The sequence below is a fragment of the Lagenorhynchus albirostris genome, chromosome 12 (genome assembly GCF_949774975.1).
Source record: "Lagenorhynchus albirostris chromosome 12, mLagAlb1.1, whole genome shotgun sequence".
Lineage (NCBI taxonomy): Eukaryota > Metazoa > Chordata > Mammalia > Artiodactyla > Delphinidae > Lagenorhynchus > Lagenorhynchus albirostris.
In genome coordinates this window covers 31900812-31926373 of record NC_083106.1, presented here as the reverse complement: position 1 = coordinate 31926373, position 25562 = coordinate 31900812, and the positions used below count along the sequence as shown (strand labels likewise).

Sequence of the window (25562 nt, the reverse complement as noted above, 5' to 3'; positions counted from 1 at the left end):
TGTGCATTGCTAGCACAAAACTTAATCTTGGGCTGTGTGTTCGGTATCTAAGAGGCAATTAATTTTTCTATTTCTAGATTCCTCTACCTCAGAATACTCAAATATTTACGGTCAGAACACTGATAAATAATTTCAGGGCTTAAATATGTAGTAACAGTATCTGTGTAGCATTACTGCCTGATCCTTCGACTCAGACAGAACTTCACTCTAACATATTCAGATACATGGCTGTCCACGTTTTTCTAATGATAGCTGTATAATTATAGTAAAAAGAGAGATAACATCTACTTTGCTTAAAGTGATTAGAATAGCATCTGTGAGCTCCAGTCTGGACAGAAGGATTTTTTTTAGAAGGGCTGAAGTGATTTGTAATGTGTTGTGATTGATATAACTGATATTCAAGTACTTCTCTGAGATTCAGATACTTTTCCTCACAAAAGATTGTAAGGAATGTTTACACCTGCAGCACCTCAAGCACTAAGTCTTACTGAACTTATTATTGTCTTAGTCTTATGTCCCAGATGGCTGATAATCTGTGGATTTCCTTATGTTACAAACTATTTTGAATGGCTGTATGTGTTAACAGCCAGTTCTTTTCGTGCTATTGTGAATAATATCTGTATTGTTGAATCAAAGTTGTAATAATTTGTAGCCTTTTGTATAGGAAGATGACCTACTTTCAATAGAGTACTCTTTTGAAAGACCTTTTCAGAAGTGGGAGTGAATTTATACTGACTTACACACATTTTTAGCTTAAGTGCTTATTTTGTGTGAAATAATTTTCATTGTTAAGTCTGTAATAAAGGAAAAGAAAAACTGAAAGTAAACTCTACAGTAAATAAAACTTGCCTAACTCGTGTAGTCATCTAAAGTATCAGGACACATGTTAAAATTAATTAACTTTGCGAGGTTGTGGGTGTGTAAGTTTTAAAGGTCCAGATAGTTAATTGGGTGTAGCAACAGGACATTTTTCTTATTGCTACTTGCTGGAAAGCAACTCTGCTGTAAAAGTGGTTCTTGATTTTTAAATTATGTGAATACAGTTGATGGATGCCAGGCCTTCAGGCAGAGGTGCAGAGAGGGTGCAGGTCCTTGCTGTTAAGTGTGTGCTTATCTCTAATTAAATCTGTATGTTTCATAGACAGTGATCCCATCAGGCTTTCGAGTTGGAATGAAGCTTGAAGCTGTAGACAAAAAGAACCCTGCATTCATCTGTGTTGCTACGGTAACAGATATGGTGGACAATCGTTTCCTCGTACATTTTGACAACTGGGATGAGAGCTATGACTATTGGTGAGACATTTTTTCCATTGCTGTGTGCTTTATTAATTGAGTGTTTATCCAAGTACATGATTTAAAAACAGTAATAATGCAAAGCTTATGACTAAAGTAACAGTGCTCTGTCCCACTCTTTCCCATTTCAGATTTTTAACTTTTTACCTGTTCCATATGGTGTATATTTCTAAATAACATCCTTTAATTCTACTTCGTGATTTGTATTTTAGTTGACTTCCTCCTGTGGAAGTGCAATTCATACCACACTCCCAACAGACACTCACACGTGAATGTATGCACGGACTCACACTTCCCCTTCATCTCATTTTTCAGGAAAATATTTTAATCTTCCTTTCATGTTTTCATGCCCAGTAGCTAACTTAACTATTTATAATTGCTGAAATACAAATTATTAATTGAGGAATATTGTTTTTGATCCTATGGGTGTTGACTATACTACATAAAGTGGTGGGAGCAACATAATTATAAAATTACATAATCATAAAATAATTATAATAAAACCATGAGATTTTGATTAAGCAATTGAAATAATGACTTTTCATACCAAATTCATGTTCGTTGATGAAACTACAATTCAGTTTGCTGGTGAAAGTCATTTCTGCACTGTTTGGTTCCTTCTGGAGAATACTTACAACGAGAAGTGACAGACATCTTTATAAAATAAGGCTAATGTTACAGTAGCAAATGGAGTTTAATTTATATAAATGTAGCTCAGTTTCAGGAAAGCTTGTTTCCTGTCTTTTTCAGTATGTGTATATTTAAATATTCAGTAGAGCCATCAATAATTTCCATTAATCCTCAAATTGGATTCTCAGACAGCCATCAGTTTTACTTGCATTGTTTTAAAAAAGGAGAGACAGTGAAAGCCATTTGCTATTCAGACTTTTAAACGGTGAATTTTAAAAATCTGAACTACACGTTACATATGGTTTTCACAGAATTTTTTAAAGTAGTCCCATGATCACATCGCATAGAGTCAAGTACTTGTCAATATTTTAGTATGTTTAACCCAGCTTTTTTCTGCAAAGCCTAATTTTCCTCATAGGATATCTTTTTATTCAGTTTGCTATCAAATTTATTATTGAAACATAAACCATTTCAAGTATATACAAAAGTGAGAATAATAGCGTGACCCTCCTGCAGCCATTAACTACCACCAGCAGTTACCAGTTTACATCAGTCTTGTTTCCTGTGTTTTCCTCCTCCTAAATTCCCAACACCAGGATTGCTTTGAAGCAAATTCCAGATACCATGGCATTTCATCTGTGAATGTCTCTTCTAAAGATATTCTTTTTCTTTCTTCAAATATATAAAGTTATAAATGGCATAATGTCACTAACATACTTAAACATTCTCCCCCAATTGTCTTGGTTTTCTTTCTTGCTTGCTTTAGGTCCAAATAAGATGCACATTTTATGATTGCTTTGATGTTTCTCTTGATCAGTTTTAATTTATAGATTCCTATTCCTCCATCATTTTCTTCCCCTTGTAACTTTTACTGAAGAAACCAGGTGGTTTTTCCTGTTGAGTCTCCCACATTCTGGGTTTGCTGATTGAATCCTCATCGTATTGCTTACCATGTTCTTCTCTTTTTCGTATTTTCTGCAAACTGGTGGTTTTTGTTTCATTAAAATTATGTGTACCTATCTTGAGTGAGTGAATAGATGAGAAAACTGTACGTTTAGAAATATTGTAATCTGTCCTGGGAGGAACATATTTCTCCCTCCTCTGTTTGATGTGCTGTGATGGTGGCAGTATCAACTTGATGACTAGGATCCAGTCCTTTTATTAATAAATGATACTTTAAAACAGTAGTTAGAATTTGTTGAAATGAGAGCTTTTTGTTTTTAAGGTTCTGATTCATTTAGGGAGAACTTTTTTTAGAGCTTTTGCCTGATTTAAACAAAATGGGTGGATATTAGTTTCAGTTATTTTTGTGGTCTTATAAGTATTATAGGGTTTAAAAGTTAAGTTGCTTATTTGCCGTAAGATGCATTTCCTTTAAAAACATTCTTCTGGAAAAAAGTAATGAGGAATTCTAGAAGAATTTGTCACATTTTTCTTTGATGGCAAATGCCTAGGGACTAGGAAGCATGCTGGGTTCTTATTAGAAAGAGCAGGGGGAAAAATTGATCTCCTTCAGCTCTGATTTTGCACTCTTATGAGCACAACCAAATTATTTTTAGAATGGAATGTACTTTGAGGATATACTTCTAACTCTTGAAGTTATATTTTATTAATTGTCAGAAAAAGAATAGCGGTGTGTTCTCTGCCTCAGTATACAATTAAGGCACATTGAAAATTGCTTAAGTGCACTGGAATTTCTCCAGCCTTATTAAATATTATGTTCTTTGATCTTCTAATTTTGGAATGGTTAGTATCTGCATAAATTACTTAGGTGTGTAATTGAGGGTACAAATTGGATTGCTTTCCCAATTTAAAATAGTTTGGAAATGAGATTTTTTCCCTTTGAATTGGACAGTGATCTTATCTCTTTTTACCTTAGTGGGAATTTGAAAGCGCTCATGCACGCATGCACACACACGCGTGCGCGCACACACACACACATTTGTGGTACTGCGTGTTTAATTGCAGTAAAACATTTCTTCCTTCCAAAGAGGAGTGCTACGTGGGATTTAAATTTATGTAGGATTGAAGTAGTTTTTAATGAAAGGAAATAATATACATATATTAGAATAATAATTGGTTTACCTCTGGGTTTCCTCTGTGCTTTTATTACTGGTAGTTGGTAGTCGTTTAATTCTATCCCCTTGACAGTGATTAGACTTAGGAATAATCCTAAATATCACAGAATATTGGAATACTGGAAAGAACTTTAAGGATGGCAGAAGGAAAGCCCTCCCAGTGAGGATGCCACCATCCTCCTGGCGCAGCGTGTGGCCTCTTTCCCTCAATCATCTTCTGATGCCTGAGGGCTGGGCTCCACAATGAGGAGTCACCCCCTCTCTTCCCTCAGGCCCTGGGAAGGAATCTTGCTTTTAAGAAATGTTATTTTTTGAATAGATACATGTATTTGTATAACCGAATCAATCGCTTTGCTAGCACAACATTGTTAATTAACTATACTCCAGTATAAAATAAAAAGTTAACAAAATGATAATATTAATAATAATAATAAATAATAGCAATATGTGACCCAACCCCACCCCCCCCAAAAATGTTATTTTCACGTGACCTTGTCTTTTGGGAACCAGGAAGCCATGACAACAGGACTTAGGCGACTGTGGACCAGCATGAGGTTGCCACTTCAGCCGTCTTTGAATTTCAGTCCAGTATCCCAGTGAGTTAGGCTGAAAAATCATCAAACAGATCTATGAAAAAGAGAAGCATTGAGTTAGTGAATTAGAACAAATATGGGGCTGGGACCTTTTACTGTTGTTTCCAAGTGGATTGCACACTTTTATTTTTTTTTTAGAGATGGGGCTCTTTCACATTTGTACAGTGAGAGTAATATTAGTTTTATGTGTCTCCCCAAAATAATGTTGAAAAGCTGCATTGCGTTGTCAGTTTCTTAGAGCATTGTCAAAGTTAACGGGTTTGTCATCAACCATTAAATTTGGAAAGCAACCCTTGATGGTGGTGCTGAGTCGCAGAGATGACAGGGACCTAGGGAGCTCTGCATTTCAGTCTTGAGGGGCTCAGTGTCTGGGAACGGAGAGAAACGCAGCACTACTGTCTTGGCTGCAGAGTTGATGGTGGTTAGTGCTTAATGGAACCAACTGCTTGCTGTCTCTGGTGGCAAATGGAAGGAAAGGCTGACTGACTCACTGGAGGGTTCTCGGGGAGGTCTTCCTGGGGACATGGGATTTGAACTGGACCATGAAGAATGATAGGAATTAGTACTTAGATGTTGGGATGAAATATTCCCGGAAAGCGCTGCTTATGTTTAAGCCCATGGGGCAAAAATGGTATGTTTGGGGTATGGCAGCCCGGGGATTCAGTAAGTGACTTAACTCCTCTAAGCTTTAGTTGCCCCCTTTGCAGAAAGGATTAAATAGTCCCTATCTCACAAGGTGGTGTGAGGATTAAAATAAGAATTTTAGAAACAGAAACCAGTTTGCAAAAGGTTAAAGAGATAGCTGTAAAGGACATCAAGCAGAGAAGTTTGGCCTTGAAGGTGAAAGTGGATTATTGCCTGAGGGGGAGTCAACCCTTAAGGAGGGTTTCCTGCACACAGAGAGTGTTGAGCTTAGTTGAAGGAAGGAAGCCACCGTAGAGGGAGAGGGGAGATATCTGAGACTGAATAATTGAGGATACCGCGTCCTGTAGGAGGCGCTAGCCTTGGGAAGAAATAAGCTTTATTCTCACTCATGGAGGAAATGAAGACAGGAAAGGAAAATTGACGCTAGAGTGATGAGGTGGTGGGACCTCCTTTATCTGTTCCTAGTAGTCACTGTGTTAGTGAAATCAGGTTTTAATCTTGAAGCAAATTACGAATATTGAAAACAGCCACTGTGGGGAATGGGTTTGGAAATGAGTTAGGGATGAAAAGAACTATGATGACTCCGTATGATGAGGTTCGGGGTTTAGTAGTAGAACAGAGTGTTGGAAGCCCTGAAGAGTGAGCGCAGAGTGGGAGCCAGGAAAGTGGGCCCTGGGAAATAAATTGACAGTCGTCATGCGCTGGATTTAGGGAGTGAGAGGGACCAAGTGTGCTGTATTTCTTCAAAGAATCTAAACCATTGCTTGAATGAAGACTTTGAGGTTTTCCTTAAGTGAGCGTCTTGAAATGTTCTTGTTTGACTCTCTGCCGAGATCTGGGGAGCCCAGCGTGTGCGCCTGACTTTCGTTTAGCTTTTGGCTGTGACTGATAGAACCAGGGTCCCTTTCTTTTTAACCCCAAATCGCTTAACCTCTCAGTGTTTCCATAAAATGAGGATCTTAATGTTTGCTCGCTTTATATCACAAACATGGATTTTTCATGAATTATTATTTCTACCAGTTATTATCTACCAGTCTAGGTCTGATTGGATCTTAGCAGCCTTCATAAATAATTTGCACTTACTTGTGAAGTGGACTTAAAAAAAATATTTTTTGGAGATGGAGTTCTTTAACAATACACAGAAAAACCCCAAAGAAAGAAAGGAAAGGCACAGGGAGCAACGATTTGCCAAACTTTTCACCATTAGTTGTTCATCAGTATATCTTTTCTTGGTTACATTTCTGCTTCTGAACACTAGATGGGACTAAGAGATGACTTGTGTTTCAATAGTAACAAAGGATTTCACAGGCTTCCAACTTCTGAACGAAGTGGTGTTTGTTTATTGAGGAGCTATAAGTAAACTAGATAAAAATAGGGCTATTTTTATTTTCATTATTGAGACAGTTTCCTGGTTTATTTTAGACGGTGACTTTGATCAATATTTAAATAATATTAAAACCTTATATAAGATTCAGGCAGTACAGGAATGAGTGGCCAAAATATGCTACAGTCTTTTCCTCGCTTATAATTTATAGAGAAATCCAGTAAAATCAAAAGAGTTAATTATGTCTAATGCTTGTATTTCAATCAACGCGAACCTGACAGTTAATTAGAAGTACTTGATAGTTGTCTTAAATTGGGAAGGAAAAAATTAAAGTATTATATACTTATTTTTTCATTTTTAAGGATCCCTATATCAATTAACAGCTTTCCCTAGAATAAAATAAAAATTTCCCTAAAATAAAGGCTGCATCATTACTAATAATGCATAACCAAATACTTGTCTAGGAAAGAATAGTACAGCTGGAAATCGAGCGCCACAGTTTCACTTATACAATTTATAATAATGCCTCGGAAGGAGTTGGGTATTCAAATATCTTTTATGACAATGTATAGTGTAAGAAATGTACCAATTGCCATATGAACTGGGCGGCATTATGTCTTCCTTTCATATTTCTAAAATAATGACATACACATACACATGTAATCCTATATAGCTTAAGAAAAATAATAGTGTCAGGGAGGGTGGGTAGGAGATATTCAATAAGTGAATAAAAACCTTCAACTATAAATTTAAAGGTATTTTCTACTGAAATAATTTTGAGAAAAATCAGCATTAAGCTGGGGTTCCATCAGCTCATCTTGTGTTACTGGTCAGAGCTGCTCACTTGGAAAGATTGACTTGGAAAGTGGTGACTGGATGTTAGTTCACTTGCAACATTTCCTAGAAAGTTCTCTGTAGTCTGTTAAGTGTGCAATAGCATTATGTCTAAAAAAGCAATGTTGTACATACCTTAATTTAAAAACACTTTACTGATAAAAAATGCTAACCATCTTCTGACAACACAGCATTGCCACAAACCTTCAATTTGTAAAAAACGTGATCTTTACAAAGCACAGTAAAGCAAAGTGAAATAAGGTGAAGTATGCCTGGTGTAGAATAACTTCAGTCTTTAATATGCCAATGATGTATTTTGTAAATCTCTAAGAGGGAGATGTGTTATTTTCCTCAAATATTTGATCATAGGGTCCTGACTTTTTTTTTAAACTCCATGATTCCTATCATCTTTGAGAACACAGATGGGAAATGTTCTACCAACTTTTTTTTTTAAGGTTTTAATTGTAATATGCCTCTAGATGCTTGTATATTTTGCAATACTGTTATAACTACTCCCTTGTAAGTATAGCCTCTACTTCCATATATTGTGTTTGCCTGGCAAAATCCCAATTCTGGTTGAATCTGACGTTCTGCCTACTCTCTGCCTGTGCCTGAGCGGTTGAATATAGCTGGAGAAAGACGCAACATGCTGACTGGCCTAACTCACTTTCATGACTGCTAACCTCAACGGGGCCCTTGGTCCTGCCCCATAATCCTGCTACATGTCCTTGTCTATTCTTCCAGTAAATTTCACTCCCCTTTTTATTCCCTCAAATCTTTCACAGCCCCTCTCGTTTTCTCCCACTCAGTTGATAGGTGTGCTTCCTGTATCACTGACAAAATAGACATGGTCAAAAGAGAGGTCCACATGCTCCCACCATGTTGTCTCCCCACCTGTCTGATCTCTGTGGAACCTTCTCTCTAACTGTGCGTGATGTCCCCCTGCTCTCACGCTTCTCTGTTCCCTCGCACAGAGTGAGTTCTCTTCTGCATTGATAGGTCATCCCTCTCTTTTGAATTATTCCTACGGTACCCAAGCAGGAGAAAGGATTTTTGTTTGTTTTGATGGTTGTTGTAGCCCTAGCACCTAGAACAGTGCCCTGATCATGGTAGTCGCTCAGCATATATGTCTTGAATAAATGAAGTAATATTTCCCATCTTTTAAAAAAAAGTTTTATTTTGAAGTAATTCCAAACTTAATGTACAGAGATTTCCACATATGCCTAATCCAGCTTCCCCTAAGTATGTCCCAAATTTTAAAAAACGAACAACCTCCCTTTTTCTAATTTCTCATTTCTCTGCTTCCTTTTAAAACACAACCCCTTAAATGTATTTTCTGAGTTAGCTATTCCCATCTCCTTCCACTCTCTCTCTTTTTTTTTTTTGGCTTTCCATTTTGTTTATTTATTTTATTTTTTATACAGCAAGTTCTTATTAGTTATCTGTTTTATATATATTAGTGTATATATGTTGCTCCCAATCTCCCAATTCATCCCATCACCACCACCACTGCCCCCTAGTTTTCCCCCTTGGTGTCCATATGTTTGTTCTCTACATCTGTGTCTCTGTTTCTGCCTTGCAGACTGGTTCATCTGTACCATTTTTCTACATTCCACATATATGCGTTAATATACGATATTTGTTTTTCTCTTTCTGACTTCCTTAACTCTGTATGACAGTCTCTAGATCCATCCATGTCTCTACATATGACCCAATTTCGTTCCTTTATATGGCTGAGTAATATTCCATTGTATATACGTACCACATCTTCTTTATCCATTCATCTGTTGATTGGCATTTAGGTTGCTTCCATGACCTAGCTATTGTAAATAGTGCTGCAATGAACATTGGGGTACATGTGTCTTTTTTCTTTTTTTTTTTGGCGGTACGTGGGCTTCTCACTGTTGTGGCCTCTCCCGTTGCGGAGCACAGGCTCCAGACGCGCAGGCTCAGCGGCCATGGCTCATGGGCCCAGCTGCTCCACGGCATGTGGGATCCTCCAGGACCGGGGCACGAACCCGTGTCCCCTGCATCGGCAGGCAGACTCCCAACCACTGCGCCACCAGGGAAGCCCTACATGTGTCTTTTTGAATTATGGTTTTCTCTGGGTATATGCCCAGTAGTGGGATTGCTGGGTCATATGGTAATTATATTTTTAGTTTTTTAAGGAACCTCCATACTATTCTCCATAGTGGCTGTATCAATTTACATTCCCACCAACAGTGCAAGAGGATTCCCTTTTCTCCACACCCTCTCCAGCATTTGTTGTTTGTAGATTTTCTGATGATGCCCATTCTAACCGGTTTGAGGTGATACCTCATTATAGTTTGGATTTGCATTTCTCTAATAATTAGTGATGTTGAGCAGCTTTTCATGTGCTTCTTGGCCATCTGTATTTCTTCTTTGGAGAGATGTCTATTTAGATCTTCTGCCCATTTTTTGATTGGGTGGCTTGTTTTATTAATATGGAGCTGCATGAGCTGTGTATATATTTTGGACATCAATCCTTTGTCTGTTGATTCATTTGCAAATATTTTCTCCCATCTGAGGGTTGTCTTTTCGTCTTGTATGTAGTTTCCTTTGCTGTGCAAAAGCTTTGAAGTTGCATTAGGTCCCTTTTTTTTATTTTTGTTTTTATTCCCATTACTCTAGGAGGTGGATCAAAAAAGATCTTGCTGTGATTTATGTCAAAGAGTGTTCTTCCTATGTTTTCCTCTAAGAGTTTTATAGTGTCCGGTCTTACATTTAGGTCTTTAATCCATTTTGACTTTATTTTTGTATATGGTGTTAGAGAGTGTTCTAATTTCATTCTTTACATGTAGCAGTCCAGTTTTCCCAGCACCACTACTGGAGAGGCTGTCTTTTCTACATTGTATATCCTTGCCTCCTTTGTCATAGATTAGTTGACCATAGGTGCATGGGTTTATCTCTGGGCTTTCTCTCCTGTTCTATTGATCTATATTTCTGTTTTTGTGCCAGTACCATATAGTCTTGATTACTGTAGCTTTGTAGTATAGTCTGATCCTTTTAATGTGCTGTTGGATTCTGTTTGCTAGTATTTTATTGAGGATTTTTGCATCTATATTCATCAGTGATATTGGTCTGTAATTTTCTTTTTTTGTAGTATCTTTGTCTGGTTTTGGTGTCAGGGTGATGGTGGCCTCATAGAATGAGTTTGGGAGTTTTCCTTCCTCTTCAGTTTTTGGAAGAGTTTGAGAAGGATGGGTGTTAGCTCTTCTCTAAATGTTTGATAAAATTCACCTGTGAAGCCATCTGGTCCTGGACTTTTGTTTGTTGGAAGATTTTTAATCACAGTTTCAATTTCATTGCTTGTGATTGGTCTATTCATCTCTTCTGTTTCTTCCTGGTTAAGTCTTAGAAGGTTATACCTTTCTAAGAATTTGTCCATTTCTTCCAGGTTGTCCATTTTATTGACATAATGTTGCTTGTAGTAGTCTCTTAGGATGCTTTGTATTTCTGCCTTGTGTGTTGTAACTTCTCCTTTTTCATTTCTAATTTTATTGATTTGAGTCCTCTCCCTCTTTTTCTTGATGTGTCTGGCTAATGGTTTATCAATTTTGTTTATCTTCTCAAAGAACCAGCTTTTGGTTTTCTTGATCTTTGCTATTGTTTTCTTTGTTTCTATTTCATTTATTTCTGCTCTGATCTTTACAATTTCTTTCCTTCTACTAACTTTGGGTTTTGTTTGCTCTTCTTTCTCTAGTTCCTTAAGGTGTAAGGTTAGATTGTTTATTTGAAATTTTTCTTGTTTCTTGAGGTAGGATTGTATTGGTATAAACTTCCCGCTTAGAACTGCTTTTGCTGCATTCCATAGGTTTTTGATCGTCGTATTTTCGTTGTCATTTGCCTCTAGGTATTTTTTTATTTCCTCTTTGATTTCTTCAGTGATCTCTTGCTTATTTAGTAACATATTGTTTAGCCTCCATGTGTTTGTGATTTTTTCGTTTTTTTTCCCGTAATTGATTTCTAATCTCATAGCGTTGTGGTCGGAAAAGATGCTTGATATGATTTCAGTATTCTTAAATTTACTGAGGCTTGATTTGTGACCCAAGATGTGATCTGTCCTGGAGAATGTTCCATGTGCACTTGAGAAGAAAATGTAATCTGCTGTTTTTGGATGGAATGTCCTATAAATATCAATTAAATATATCTGGTCTGTTGTGTCATTTAAAGCTTGTGTTTCCGTCTTAGTTTTCTGTTTGGATGACCTGTCCATTGGTGTAAGTGAGATGTTAAAGTCCCCCACTATTATTGTGTTACTATCGATTTCCTCTTTTATAGCTGCTAGCAGTTGCCTTATGTATTGAGGTGCTCCTGTGTTGGGTGTATATATATTATAATTGTTATATATTCTTCTTGGATTGATCCCTTGATCATTATGTAATGTCCTTCCTTGTCTCTTGTAACATTCTTTATTTTAAAGTCTATTTTGTTTGATATGAGTATTGCTACTCCAGCGTTCTTTTGATTTCCATCTGCATGGAATATCTTTTTCCATCCCCTCACTTTCAGTCTGTATGTGTCCCTAGTTCTGAAGTGGGTCTCTTGTAGACAGCATATATATGGGTCTTGTTTTTGTATCCATTCAACAAGCCTGTGTCTTTTGGTTGGAGCATTTAATCCATTCACGTCTAAGGTAATTATTGATATGTATGTTCCTATTACCATTTTCATAATTGTTATCAGGGTCTTTTGTAGGGTCTTTTCTTCTTTTGTGTTTCCCACTTAGAGAAGTTCCTTTAGCGTTTGTTGTAGAGCTGGTTTGGTGGTGCTGAATTCTCTTAGCTTTTGCTTGTCTGTAAAGCTTTTGATTTCTCCGTCGAACCTGAATGGGATCCTTGCCACGTAGAGTAATATTGGTTGTAGGTTCTTACCTTTCATCACTTTAAATATATCATACCACTCCCTTCTGGCTTGTAGAGTTTCTGCTGAGAAATCAGCTGTTAACCTTATGGGAGTTCCCTTGTGGGTTATTTGTCATTTTTCCCCTGTTGCTTTCAATAATTTTTCTTTGTCTTTTATTTTTGTCAGTTTGATTACTGTGTGTCTCGGCGTGTTTCTCCTTGGGTTTATCCTGCCTGGGACTCTCTGCGCTTCCTGGACTTGGGTGGCTATTTCCTTCCCCATGTTAGGGAAGTTTTCGACTATAATCCCTTCAAGTGTTTTCTTTGGTCCTTTCTCTCTCTCTTCTCCTTCGGGGACCCCTATAATGTGAATGTTGTTGCGTTTAATGTTGTCCCAGAGATCTCTTAGGCTGTCTTCATTTCTTTCCATTCTTTTTTCTTTATTCTGTTCCACAGCAGTGAATTCCACCATTCTGTGTTCCGGTCACTTATCTGTTCTTCTGCCTAAGTTATTCTGCTCTTGATTCCTTCTAGTGTATTTTTCATTTCAGTTATTGTATTGTTCATCTCTGTTTGTTCTTTAATTCTTCTAGGTCTTTGTTAAACGTTTCTTGCATCTTCTTGATCTTTGCCTCCATTTTTTTCCTGACGTCCTGGATCATCTTCACTGTTATGATTCTGAATTCTTTTTCAGGAAGGTTGCCTATGTGCACTTCATTTAGTTGTTTTTCTGGGGGTTAATCCTGTTCCTTCATCTGGTACATAGTCTTCTGCCTTTTCATTCTGTCTGTGAATGTGGTTTTCGTTCCACAGGCTGCAGAATTATAGCTCTTCTTGCTTCTGCTGTCTGCCGTCTGGCGGATGAGGCTATCTAAGAGCCTTCTGCAAGCTTCCTGATGGGTGGGACTGGTGATAGGTAGAGCTGGGTGTTGCTCTGGTGGACAGAGCTCAGTAGAACTTTAATCCGCTTGTCTGCTGATGGGTGGGGCTGGGTTCCCTCCCTGTTGGTTGTTTGGCCTGAGGCGACCCAGCACTGGAGCCTACCCGGCTCTTTGGTAGGGCTAATGGTGGACTCTGGGCATGCTCATGCCAAGGAGTACTTCCCAGAACTTCTGCTGCCAGTGTCCTGTCCTCACAGTGAGCCACAGCCACCCCCTGCCTCTGCAGAAGTCCCTCCAACACTAGCAGGTAGTTCTGGTTCAGTCTCCTATGGGGTCACTGCTCCTTCTCCTGGGTCCCAGTGCGCACACTACTTTGTGTGTGCCCTCCAAGAGTGGAGTCTCTGTTTCTCCCAGTCCTGTTGAAGTCCCGCAATGAAATCCCACTAGACTTCAAAGTCTGATTCTCTAGGAATTCCTCCTCCCGGTGCCAGACCCCCAGGTTGGGAAGCCTGATGTGGGGCTCAGAGCCTTCACTCCAGTGGGTGGACTTCTGTGGTATAAGTGTTCTCTAGTTTGTGAGTCACCCACCCAGCGGTTATGGGATTTGATTTTATTGTGATTGTGCCCCTCCTACCATCTCATTGTGGCTTCTCCTTTGTTTTTGAATGTGGGGTATCTTTTTTGGTGAGTTTCAGTGTCTTCCTGTAGATGATCGTTCAGCAGTTAGTTGTGCTTCCGGTGCTCTCGCGAGAGGAAGTGAGAGCACATCCTTCTACTCTGTCATCTTGAACCAATCTCCTCCTTCCACTCTCTCTTAAACCCACTCTATTCAGGCTTTTGCCCTTTCCCATTCCCAGCTCCACCAAAACAACTCTTTTCAACTATACTAATGACATTTATGTTGGTAAATCCAGTGATCAGTTCTTATTTGTCTCTTCTTTGACCTAGCAGTAGCATTTGACCCAATTGATTTCATCTTTCTTTCTCTCTCTTACTTTACTAGTCATTCCTTCTTGGACTTCTTTGTCTCTTCTTTTCTCTTTTCTGTTCTCTGTACTCATTTTCTGGATGGTCGCATCTCTGCTCATCTCTGCTCATCTCAAATGCTGATGACTCCTAAATATGTGTTTTTAGCCTTGATCTTGCCCTTGAACTCCAAATTTTTGTGTTCATTATCTACCTCTTGAGCTGTTTATTAAACATGTTAGTAATAGAACTCTTCATTCACTGTTTGGAATGTCAGGCTGTGTTTGCATTCTTCATGTCTCAAAAAATGGTAAGTATACTCTTCTAGTGGCCATGCCCAAAACCTTGCAAATGTCCTGGACTTCCCATCACTCACACTCACACAAATTTATTATCTTTTAATTTTTGCTATTTTTGAAGTTGCGGAATATAACACAATTTGTGTGGGAACAAAAACTATTTCCCTGGTATCAAGTTTATACGATATATATGTATCTGATAAAAATCTACTTGGTACTAATATATTGGAAGAGTGAAAAATCCTTTGGTATAGCAAATATTTTTTTCAAATTAGATAGATTGTAAAAAATAGAACTCTGTATAAGGTGTTCACAATCTCTAACATTTTTGAACTTTTACTAGTATTTGAGAATTTATCCCGATAATTACGATTTTTAAATTTATATAACCTACAGGTGTGAAGCCTCTAGCCCACACATTCATCCAGTTGGTTGGTGTAAAGAACATCGAAGAACCCTTATTACTCCTCCAGGTTTGTGTTGATTATGGGTCTACTGTTTGTTATGTCAATTTGAGTTTATTTTCCTGTGCTGAAGAACAGATTCTGTGGCTTCATCATAAGGCAATGAGTTTTTGAGCATATCACTAATGTGCCGTGGCTGCTGCTTATATGAAATGACGGGTGGTTAGCTAACACAGAGCATCACTGTGGTATATGTGGTTGCTTGTGGATGCTCCTGTGAGTGATGAAGACTGTCATCATCACAGGGAAAGGATGCCTCCTTGGTTTGTTACAGGAGCCGTTGTGTGGTTGTTGCCTGCAGCATGTAAGCATAAAGACTCAGCTTGGAGCTTCAAATACTTGTCTTATTCCATTCTGCCAGCTGGTGTCAGTTTTAGGCTTGTCCCCAGTTCCTTGATACTGCGTCTCAGTTAGTACCTGATCATTTACTCACTCAGGGCACCAGCCATTCCTGTGATGGGAGAGGCGAGTCCCTTCCACTTTCTGAGTTTTCTTCTATGTTCACAGATAAAAGCTCCTGTCCTTTACTGATTTACAGAGCTGTTTTGAAGATGAAAGAGCATTTACATAAACTGTAAAGTGTTAAAGCAAGGTATTAATGGTTTTGTGGCCCACATGTGTTGCTGCCTGGAAGATTTCTCCCATTCAGCCCTCCTGAGTCCTGTGGCTTATGTCATATTAGGAGTGGTGAATAGTGATTGCCACTATCACCATCTGAATTGCTGTGAGGATTCTTCTGGATTTCCCAGTTTGATAATGATCTTTTTTTTTCTTATCATCCTTTTAGTGATCATCAGGGATCCAGTAAATAAACAGGACCAGTGAGCAACAGGTTCCTGGCTGTGTTTTCACAGCACTGGGTTAGGTACCCTGGGAAGGGGTGGTGTGAGGCATTATTAGTGACTTCTGATGTGAGGCAGATTACCAAGTCTTCTGTCTCCTTTCATGGACTTTTATAATTCAGTAGAATGAACAGAAAAGTTGCAAGAACAGTAAATGGTCCATCTATACCCTTGAACCAGAGACCCATTCAAGTTTGGCAGTTGTACCAGTGATGTCATTTATGGCCAAAGGATCAGGCATGTTACTCGGTTGTCATATTTCTCTGGTCTCCTTCACTTGGCTCTGCTTGACTTTTATGACCGCCATATGCTTGAGAATTAATGACTACAGAGTAGTCATTTTGTAGAATATTACTTAATTTGGGCATGATTGGTGCTTCCTCGTGATTAGACCCGGGGTATGCATTTTTGGCAGGAATATCCCAGAAACAGTGCTGTGTTCTCATCGCATCCTCTCACGTGGCAGCTGATGTCCGTTTGTGTCATTACTGGTTGACTTTTACTAGTAATTGATCAAGGTGGTAGTTACCAGGCTTCTTCACAGATGTCATTTTTTTTCTCTCTGTAATTGATAAGTATTTGGGAGAGACACTTTGAGATTGTATAAATATCCTGCACTTCATTTCCATGTCACTCACTAGTTGTAGCATCTGTTGATATTTCTAGTGTGAATTATTATTCCGACAGTTGCTAAATGGTAATTTTTCTTATTCCATCATTCCTTGTACGTAATTAGTTGACATTCTTCTGCAAAGGATAGTTTTCTCATCTTCCTATTTATCATTCAGTTTATTTATATCAGCATGGACCCATACATTACTATTGTCATCAATGGGTTATAATCCATTACTATAGTACCTTATTTATTTTTATGGCCAGATTTTCTCAGATTTGGCCAGTGGGAGCCTTTTTAAGCTGGGTTCTGTGTCCTTTTGACATGTTTTTTTTTATCATTTTTTGGAGAATTTCCTATTTTCTGCTACAGCTAGGCTTATCTTGTGCTTTCCCTGACCCAACCCTGAAGTCACCCATTTCTCCCAGACTCCATGGTTCCTTTTCATAGAGAATGCTATTTAGACACTAAGACCTAGACACTAGGTGTGCTCACTGCTACTGGACTAATGCTGCTTCTGGCCTCTCAGTAGACATAGGAAATACAGTTATGTAAACATATAAAAAATTTATGTGTATTTCTATATCCATTTGTAGATATTGAAAACCATGAATTTATACCATTAGCTTCAATTCACATCCAACACCACTGAATTCATTCTGGTTTTCCACTTTTCATATTTATACCTCTCTTTTTAGCTATTGAGAAATCTGGCTTCTATTGTCTCCAGTATATTTACTTATTTTTTCAGTCCCCATAAAGGGGACTATATAAAGTAGCCAATTTCCTACCCTACTGGGCCAACATTAATTCCTACTCATGTCTTCCTACTGGGTTTTAGAGTCTGGAGGAAGCAAAAGGAGGGTGGGAGGGAGGAAGGATATTTGTTTTTAGACATTTTGTTAATACTGTTCCATGATTTATTTTAACTTATTTGTTTGGCCTAACAATATGACTATCTGGAATATTTCACATATTGATATATATAAACCTGCCTCATTCTTTTTAATAAATGCTTTCTATTTTACACTTACTGTATATATATATATATTTTGCACATTTCTGTATTGATGGTCATTTAACTGGTTTTTACATTTTCACATTTACAAACTGATGCATTTTCTTTGTATACACATAGGAAATTTTTCCTAGATTATTAGAAGTAAAATTGCTAGATTTTAAAGGGTAGTTATGTTTGTGTGTATTTTGTGTTGTAAGACTTTCCTTACCTGAGAATGAAAATTGTATATATTAAATTTTCATTTAAAAGTTGATAAAGAAATCATGATCTAGATGAAAATGATTTCATTATTACAAGTAGCTCTGAATGTGTAACCAGTTTAAAGTTATTTTGTGTAATATGAACATAATTTTCTTCATTATAATGATAACAATATCTCATAATTTTATAGGTCAGTTTGTGGTTCTCACTGTCATTTTGGTTAAACCTGACAGGATTTACTGTTTTTATTCTTAGGTTATCCAAATGTGAAACATTTTTCTTGGGATAAATACTTAGAAGAAACCAATTCTTTACCTGCTCCTGCAAGAGCTTTCAAAGTGGTGAGATATTATATATTACAATATTTGATTAATTTGTGTTGATGATAGTGTTCAGTCATTGAAATTTAAGAACAGAAAGAGTATTGGTGAACAGGAATAGGAGAGAAACAGAAGACCAAAGAAGTTGTTTCTGAATTTTTACAATTTAGAAAAGCAAAATTGTTACTGGGGGTTTTGTTGTTGGCATCTAAAAAATACTTCCATTTTGTACTTTAAAGTCTCCTTGGAAAATACTTATATTTGAATTGGTTTGCAGTGAGTTGGTTGTACAGCACACTTCTGCTTTTCCAGCTAGATATTCTGAAAGACCAAACAGAACGAGATATTGCTTTATAATGAAAATTATATTTGATCATTCCTTTGGGTTTGTTTATGGCAAGCTGAGATGCTGGGTTTTTTTTTTTTTCTTTTATTGCTATAAATCAGCATGTTTGACTACCAAAATGCAAGGTCGTCTGTTTTTATAATAGTAACTTTCTAACTCAGGGTCATTGCTTCTTCCATATTAAGATTCAGAGTTAATCTCAGTTGTGTGCAAGGGAGGAATAAGAAATGAAATGTATTTAAAAATTTTTTAAATCTCATATATCTTTATAATTTGTATTTTCCCATGAATTTAAAGGGAAAGAAAGATATTTTAAATACTTTATTTAAAAAAAATGTGAACAGTCTGTCATAAACAACATTTTTATTTAATGGATCCTTTTGTGCATAAATTTCTAGGATGTTTAATGATAGAATTAATTAGTAGGCATGGACCCAAATACATAAGAAAAGAACATCAAAATTTTTGAGAGAAAAACTATATTACATGAAGAAAAGCCATATCAAAGAATATGTATGATTCCATCTGAGAGTAAATACTCCATCTGAGAGTAGATTCAGGATTTATAAATGAGTAATGTTTAGAGTCATGTCATATTTATGGATTTTACCTGACTCGCTGACTTTAACATAGCCTCGTACAAAGAAGAGCTGCTTTGCACTTCGCTTTGAACTGGATAAAATTACATCAAGCTCAGTCTGCATATCTAGTGTCACAGTGATATCAGAGGGAAAATTAAGATTTCTCTCGTTTGGTCTTTAGGTACCTTGCATTAATTGTTCTGCATCCTTTACATAATTTTCACACTTGATTTCCACAGTAACACTTTTATTACACCCATTAGCAATCACCTTGCCTTCTGCCTGTAAATTTTTCAGAGGCTGATGGGTTTTTGCTGAGTATTGAGGTGTGGGTAGCTGTAGGTCCTCATTCTCATTCTTGTTCTTAGTAGAGCAATTCCATCTTGCATGTCTTGATTGCTAATTCTCTTCTTAAAAAGACAACTGTTGCTTTTTGGTCCCACTACCACCTCTAATCTCTGTGTCTTATCTTTGCCACTTGAAGCTTCTTCCCTCTTTTTTAAAAATAATTTTCATGTTTGTTGATTTTTGCCCAGACACCTCCAACCAATGAGAAGAAACTCGTCATCCCTATGGCTAATCAAAAAAAACCATAGTATTTTGAATTTCATCTTAAGATCTTTGGTTTTCTGTTTGCTCCCGTGACTAGTTAGTTGCCCAGGCTGTTTCTATTGCCTGTGGGCTTGGCTATGTGATTTGGGATTATGTTTTCAATAGGGAGAGTGAGGTCCAAAGCCATTCTAGGAACTTGAGTTTGAAAAGCTAGTTCCCTTAATAACTCGTCTTTTTTTTTTTTTTAATTCTGTCTTTGTGACATAGAGCTCACCTTCCCTTCCTCTGAATCTCACTGTATAAAATTTTCTGTTATGGCAGAAACCTCCACATGGATTCCAGAAAAAAATGAAGCTTGAGGTCATAGACAAAAGAAATCCCATGTTTATTAGAGTAGCAACAGTTGCAGACATGGATGATCACCGAATAAAAGTAAGTGTTCTGTTGTGGTTTTGTTTGGTCTTTTTTTACAAGAATCTTAGACGAAAACTTTAGCAGATATTTAATTTGTGAAGTCCGAGAATTAAAGTAGGAAAGCCATAGAAATATGCAAATTAAGTGGCTGCGCACATCCTTGTGAGTCAGTATTTTTCCACTTTTTCACTTTACATAAGTATTCTCTTTAATTATGACTGACTTTTAATATTTTAACTATATATTTGGAGGAAAAAAGTAGATACATCGTATTAAGGTCATCTATTCAGGAGAAGATATAATACTTCATTTTCCAGTAGTGTGTTCTTTTAAAAAAATATTTAAGGTCAGTGTTTTCTTATGGGGTATAGTGCATGTCGACTTTTCAGAATATCCTGTTTTTTAACACAGGACAAGTTAAGAGAAATATTTTTATAAATAAAGTCAGATTTTATTAGAGTTGGATTAATAAAAGTCAAGTACCTCTCATAAAGTAAACAAACGTATAAGAAGATGGGTTCAGCCCATGTCCAGATGTGATAAAGTGAAGTGTAGTAGCGGTTCCCGGTGAGGAGCCTCAGGCTCTCGTCTCTGTTTCTGGCTTCAGCGTTAACTTCACTCTCGAACCAGAATGATGTGCCTTCTACTTACCTTACAGGATCATTTAGAATTTCTGTTAAGAATAATACTAGTTATGAGAGCAGCAAGACATTAGATTTGCATGGAGTTTTACAGGGTAGGAGTATTCTTCCATCATCTGATATTTGTGGTGATAGCAGTGTGGGAGATTTATGTTACTGTCATTACTTTATCAATGAGGCTGAGGCGCAGAATAAATTACTTATTAATTATGGGCAGTGGCAGAACTAAGTCACGGTCCTAAGCTACAGGAGTCTAAGTTCATGTTCTTTAAGTAATAATAAATCAGATCTTCATGTATCTCTAATGAGATAATATATAGGAAAATAAATTATAAAATAACATGAAAAACCTGTACAAATGTAGTATTTCCGTAAAATAGAACTTTTAGGATTTAATTCACTGTTTTTAAGATTGTGTAATCATATAACATTTTAGAAAATTTTATAAGTAATGGAAGACCTGTGTTAATCTTTTTCTAGTGTGTTTTCTTGTTAGTTTTCCTTAGAAATTTAGAATTAAGTAATACATTATTTTTATAAATCAAATTGGTCAGAATTGAAAAAAAAAAGTGTTTTGGCTTGGATGCAGAAAGTTTATTCCCACATACAGCTGGTGAAAGGATAAAGTGTCTCAGCCTTTCTGGAGAGCAGTTTGGTGATAGGCATCAAAAGTCTTAGAATGTTGTTTATCCTTTAATTCAGGAATTTCAGTCCTAGGAATTTATGTTAAAGGAATAACCAAAAGGAATATGCAAAGATAAAAGCTGCCAGGAGGATATAACAGAGCCAGTGGTTTATGGTATTTAGCATTGAGAATAAGCAGAGTGGGAGATGGGTAAAAATAAATGACTATACGTCTACATGCTGTTTCATATTTTAGAAAAATATTTAATTTTGGCAAGTGAGAAATTCGAGTTTAATACTATATATAATGTCTGGTATTGTCTTTTAAAAGAATATATATATGTATGTGTGTGTATATATATATGTATGTATGTGTATATATATGTGTGTGTGTATATATATATATATATACACACACACATACATAAGCAGTTATGGAAATAAACAAAGCAAAATAATGACAGTGATTTTCTGTTAAGATTATATGTGATTCGGTTTTTCTTTTTAATTATCAGGTTTCAGGAACACGTATTACTTTTGTGATTTTGATCCAGAGGGGTCAAATACTCTAAAGTGGATGGTTCAGTTAGTTAATGAGAAAAGTTTAGACTAGAAATCCAGCTCTTTTTGCTTCTGGCTGAATTCTCTTTCCAGCGCAACATCCGGGTCAATCTTTAATACACAAAAAAGAACTGGCTAGTGAGGTATATAGTTGACAATCATCTTTTAGAATACTGGAATGAATTTCATAGCTAAACATAAACCAGTGGACAAATATTTGTGTTTTTATGAAGTCCACAAAAGGTTAGTGAACAGGTGACAGTAACTCAATTTGAGGATTCATCAGAGACTTGTGAAAATACAGGACGCTTTCAACAGTAGAAGTTTTTCTAATAATATGGGAGATGATGTAGCAAGAACGCTTAGTTTTTCTTTTTCAGGAAGGACAAGAAAGCAGAAAATAGAGACGAAGTCATTAGCGTAGTGTAATATTTTAAGTTTCTCAAGGATAAAAATCAACTCTTAAGTTAAATAAAATCAACTTTTTAAGTTATGTAATACATAATATTTCACACTGAGTTATTACGGTTAAATTTTTTTAAACCTGGTATATTTTGCTGTTGAAGAAAAATGACAAGAATATTTTTGCTCTTGTCTTTTATGTTTTCGTGACAGAACGTAAGATTGTTCTGCCCTCCCCATCCCCGCCGCCAGGTCTGGTTCCCCAGAGGCAAGAACTTCCACCTCTTTTGGCTGTTGCTTATGACATTTGATCGGCAGTTTAAAAAAATAGTAGCTGCATTCTGCTGTTTCTGAATCCATCAATTTTAAATATATTTATTTCCTTCCTGTTTTGGTAGTTCAGGATTTAGATCTTGTCATCCTTCCCTTCCGCTTATCCTTTCAGTAATTATTTCACAGTGTTTGTTCTTTTTTTTCACTCTTCCATGTTTACTGTTGTAAACAAATCTTGTCCACTGCTGAGCCAAGGAGTCTTTTTCTTATGATACTTTGTTTTTCCTAGAGTCAGTAATTAATTTCTATTTTGATTTTAAATTGTCTGTGTTCTTACTAGATTTTAACAAATGCTCCAATAAATCTGACAAGTATTTTGGTCAAAAAGCTCAAGTGTATTTTTGAATCTTGCATCTATCTTTCTTTTTTTCCTGAACCCTTCTTCCCACAGCTTAACAGCCACCTATTCTGATCAGCGTGGTTACCCTCTCAGCCTCACACACAGCTTTCATCCTGAGACTCCTCTTTGCCAACACACTATATTGTATATTCATTTTTCCTGAGTCTCATGCTTTATACTTCTTTGTATACTCTCTTACCTTGCTGAAACACATCTTCTGTAACTTTGTGAGGAAGGGTGTATGAAAGGCATATTTTTCGACTCTTTGCATATCTGAAAATGTCAATATACTAGCCTTTCACTTGATTCATACTGTGATGGGGTAGAGAATCATTTCCCCTCAGAAACTACAAGCATTGTTCTGCTGTCTTCCCACGTCAAGTGTTAGTTTTTTTTTGTTTTTGTTTTTGTTCTTTTGCGGTACGCGGGCCTCTCACTGTTGTGGCCTCTCCCGTTGTGGAGCACAGGCTCTGGATGCGCAGGCTCAGTGGCCATGGCTCACGGGCGCAGCCGCTCCGCGGCATGTGGGATCTTCCCGGACCGGGGCACGAGCCCGTGTCCCCTGCATCGGCAGGCGGACTCTCAACCACTGCGCCACCAGGGAAGCCCAAGTGTTAGTTTTTGAGACATCCAAGGCCACTGGGTTCCTTCTCTCTGGGTGATGTACCTTTTCTCTCTGGAAACTCTCAAGACCATCTTTGTCCCTGATATTCTGATGTTTTGTGGTGACGTGCCTTGGTGTGAGGGTCTTTTTTCATTTATCATGCAGGGCACTAATACCCTTTCACTGTGGATTTTCATATCCTTTGGTTTTTAGAAATGTTCTTACATTATTGCTTTGATGACTTCCTTCTCTCTCACTGTTCTCTTTTGCAAGTCCTGCTACACTCTGGTATTAAACCTCTGAGATGGACCCCCTATTTTTCTTATATTTTCTTTCTTATGCTTCTCTGATTTTTTTTTCTACTTGCTTAGAGATATCCACTGTTTTTTAAATCCTGTATTGCATTTTTAATTACAACTATGTTTTTTTTTAATTTTCAAGAGTTTTTTCTTATTTTCTAGTCTTCTCCCTTCTCCCCTTTCAAAATGGCATCCTCTTTTTATTTCCTGAAGCAATATTGTTTCTTATCTGAGGACACCAGTGATAGTTTTCCTTCTGTTTCCTTTTATTTTCTCTAAATTCCTCTTTGAGTTAGTTTGGCTTCTGCTTTCACATTAGAGCCTCTCTTCAAACGTCAAGTCCTTGGTTGGCTGTTCACAGTAAGAAAAGGCGCTTGACATTAGTTGTTTTTAGTCAATAAGGTGGGCTTTATTGGCTGTTGGGCTTCATGTGGGAAAAGAGAGCAGAGAGTCAGCTTTTTCATAGGGAGGTCCCCATTCTTCAGCATCTGGATTCTTGGTCTAGAGCCTTTCGTTTCTTCTAGTCTCCTCCCTAGGGAGGGGCAAACTTGGTGGCCGCTGTGTGAGGCAGGGAGAAGGATGGGGTTGGAGGATACAGGTTCTCACTCAGTCCGTGTGCTTTCTGTCCTGCCTGTCACCATTGTCCTGGAGTTTAAAACCTCCATGCTTATATCTCTAGAAAGTAAACCTCTACTCTTGCGGGGTTGCTGAAGGGGCAGTTACTTTGGTGGGTGGCATAGAGGATCAGACCTAGAGGTCTAACCACTCCATATTCAGAGTTTGAGGCAATCCTGTCATTTTCCAGACCTCCTCACATACCTGCTGCCTCCACATTGAGTCCTTCTGGGTTCTGCACTGTGAGCCAGTTCACTCTGGGCCTGCATTCCCTCTCTAGGCATCTGGGTTGCAACCCACCCACTCTCTACCAGTGGGTCAGCACTCCCTCATCTGCTTCTGCCCTCCACATACATCATTGCCACTTCTCACCTATCAGCTACTTTCCTTCTCCATTTGTCCTTTGTCCTTCTGGGTTTGTACCTTTTCAAACATAACTTTCATTTCAGAAGAGGGCAGAAATAAGCACCTGGGTCTAAAATGTGTTTTACTGAGTTGCCTTTCACCTGAACAGAAAATACAACCAAATCATTTTTTTAAAAAAGAAATAGTGTGCTTTCTAAAACTATTATCTGTCTTAATCTTGAAATTTTCAATAACGAGTATTAAGTTTTTATAAAGCGTCCAAATTACACTCCTAGGTTAAAAAATGTATTCAGTTTTCTAAACTATAATTTTAAATATGTGTAAGTTAAATCATCTGTACTATGCTTTGATACATAATAGTCTATTTTCTTTAGAATTTTAATTAAATTCAGCCTTGTTGCTGAGTTGCTTTTATATTTAATTGTTTTTATACTGGGACATTTCTATTATAAATATTTTTGGATGTCTTTTTATGTTCTGTACAATGTTTAAATATTTTGTGTTGTATGTTTATGTATCTCCCTCTCTTGCTCTTTGTCAGGCATTTGATTTCATTTCAAAATAGGACCCAGCAAGAGAAAAGCTATCAGTTACCATTACTAGAGTGTCTGATTTTTTTGTTTGTTTAAAGCCTCTTAATGTGCCAGGGACTGAAGTAGTAAAGATGAAATGAAATTATATAAACTTTAATAAATTTATTTCATCTGGGCTTCCAGAGTAAGAATATTAATTAGGGTTAATATTAATTTTGTATATATTATTAATGTTCACATAATTTCAGACAGCAGTTTTTTAATTGAAGTATACTTGACTTACAATATTTTATTAGTTTCAGGTGTACAGTGTAGTGATTCAGTATTTTTGCAGATTATACTCCATTAAAAGTTATTACAAGTAATGGCTATAATTCCCTGTGCTGTACAATATATTCTTGTTGCTTATCTATTTTATACATAGTAGTTTGCATCTGTTAATCCCATACCCCTAATTTGTTCTTTCCCCCTTCTCTCTCCCC

General features: G+C 37.1%; 1 protein-coding gene across 5 annotated transcripts in view; it reads left to right on the top strand.

The window, feature by feature from the left end:
* The window catches only part of L3MBTL3 (L3MBTL histone methyl-lysine binding protein 3), a 117023-nt gene that overhangs the window by 47669 nt on the left and 43792 nt on the right, over nucleotides 1-25562 (top strand). For all 5 annotated transcript variants that reach the window (XM_060167277.1, XM_060167280.1, XM_060167279.1 and 2 more), the window contains 4 exons: nucleotides 1142-1293; nucleotides 14805-14881; nucleotides 17805-17890; nucleotides 19670-19780. In XM_060167277.1, coding sequence (XP_060023260.1) covers nucleotides 1142-1293; nucleotides 14805-14881; nucleotides 17805-17890; nucleotides 19670-19780 — 426 coding nt within the window. The remainder of the gene's footprint in view (nucleotides 1-1141; nucleotides 1294-14804; nucleotides 14882-17804; nucleotides 17891-19669; nucleotides 19781-25562) is intronic.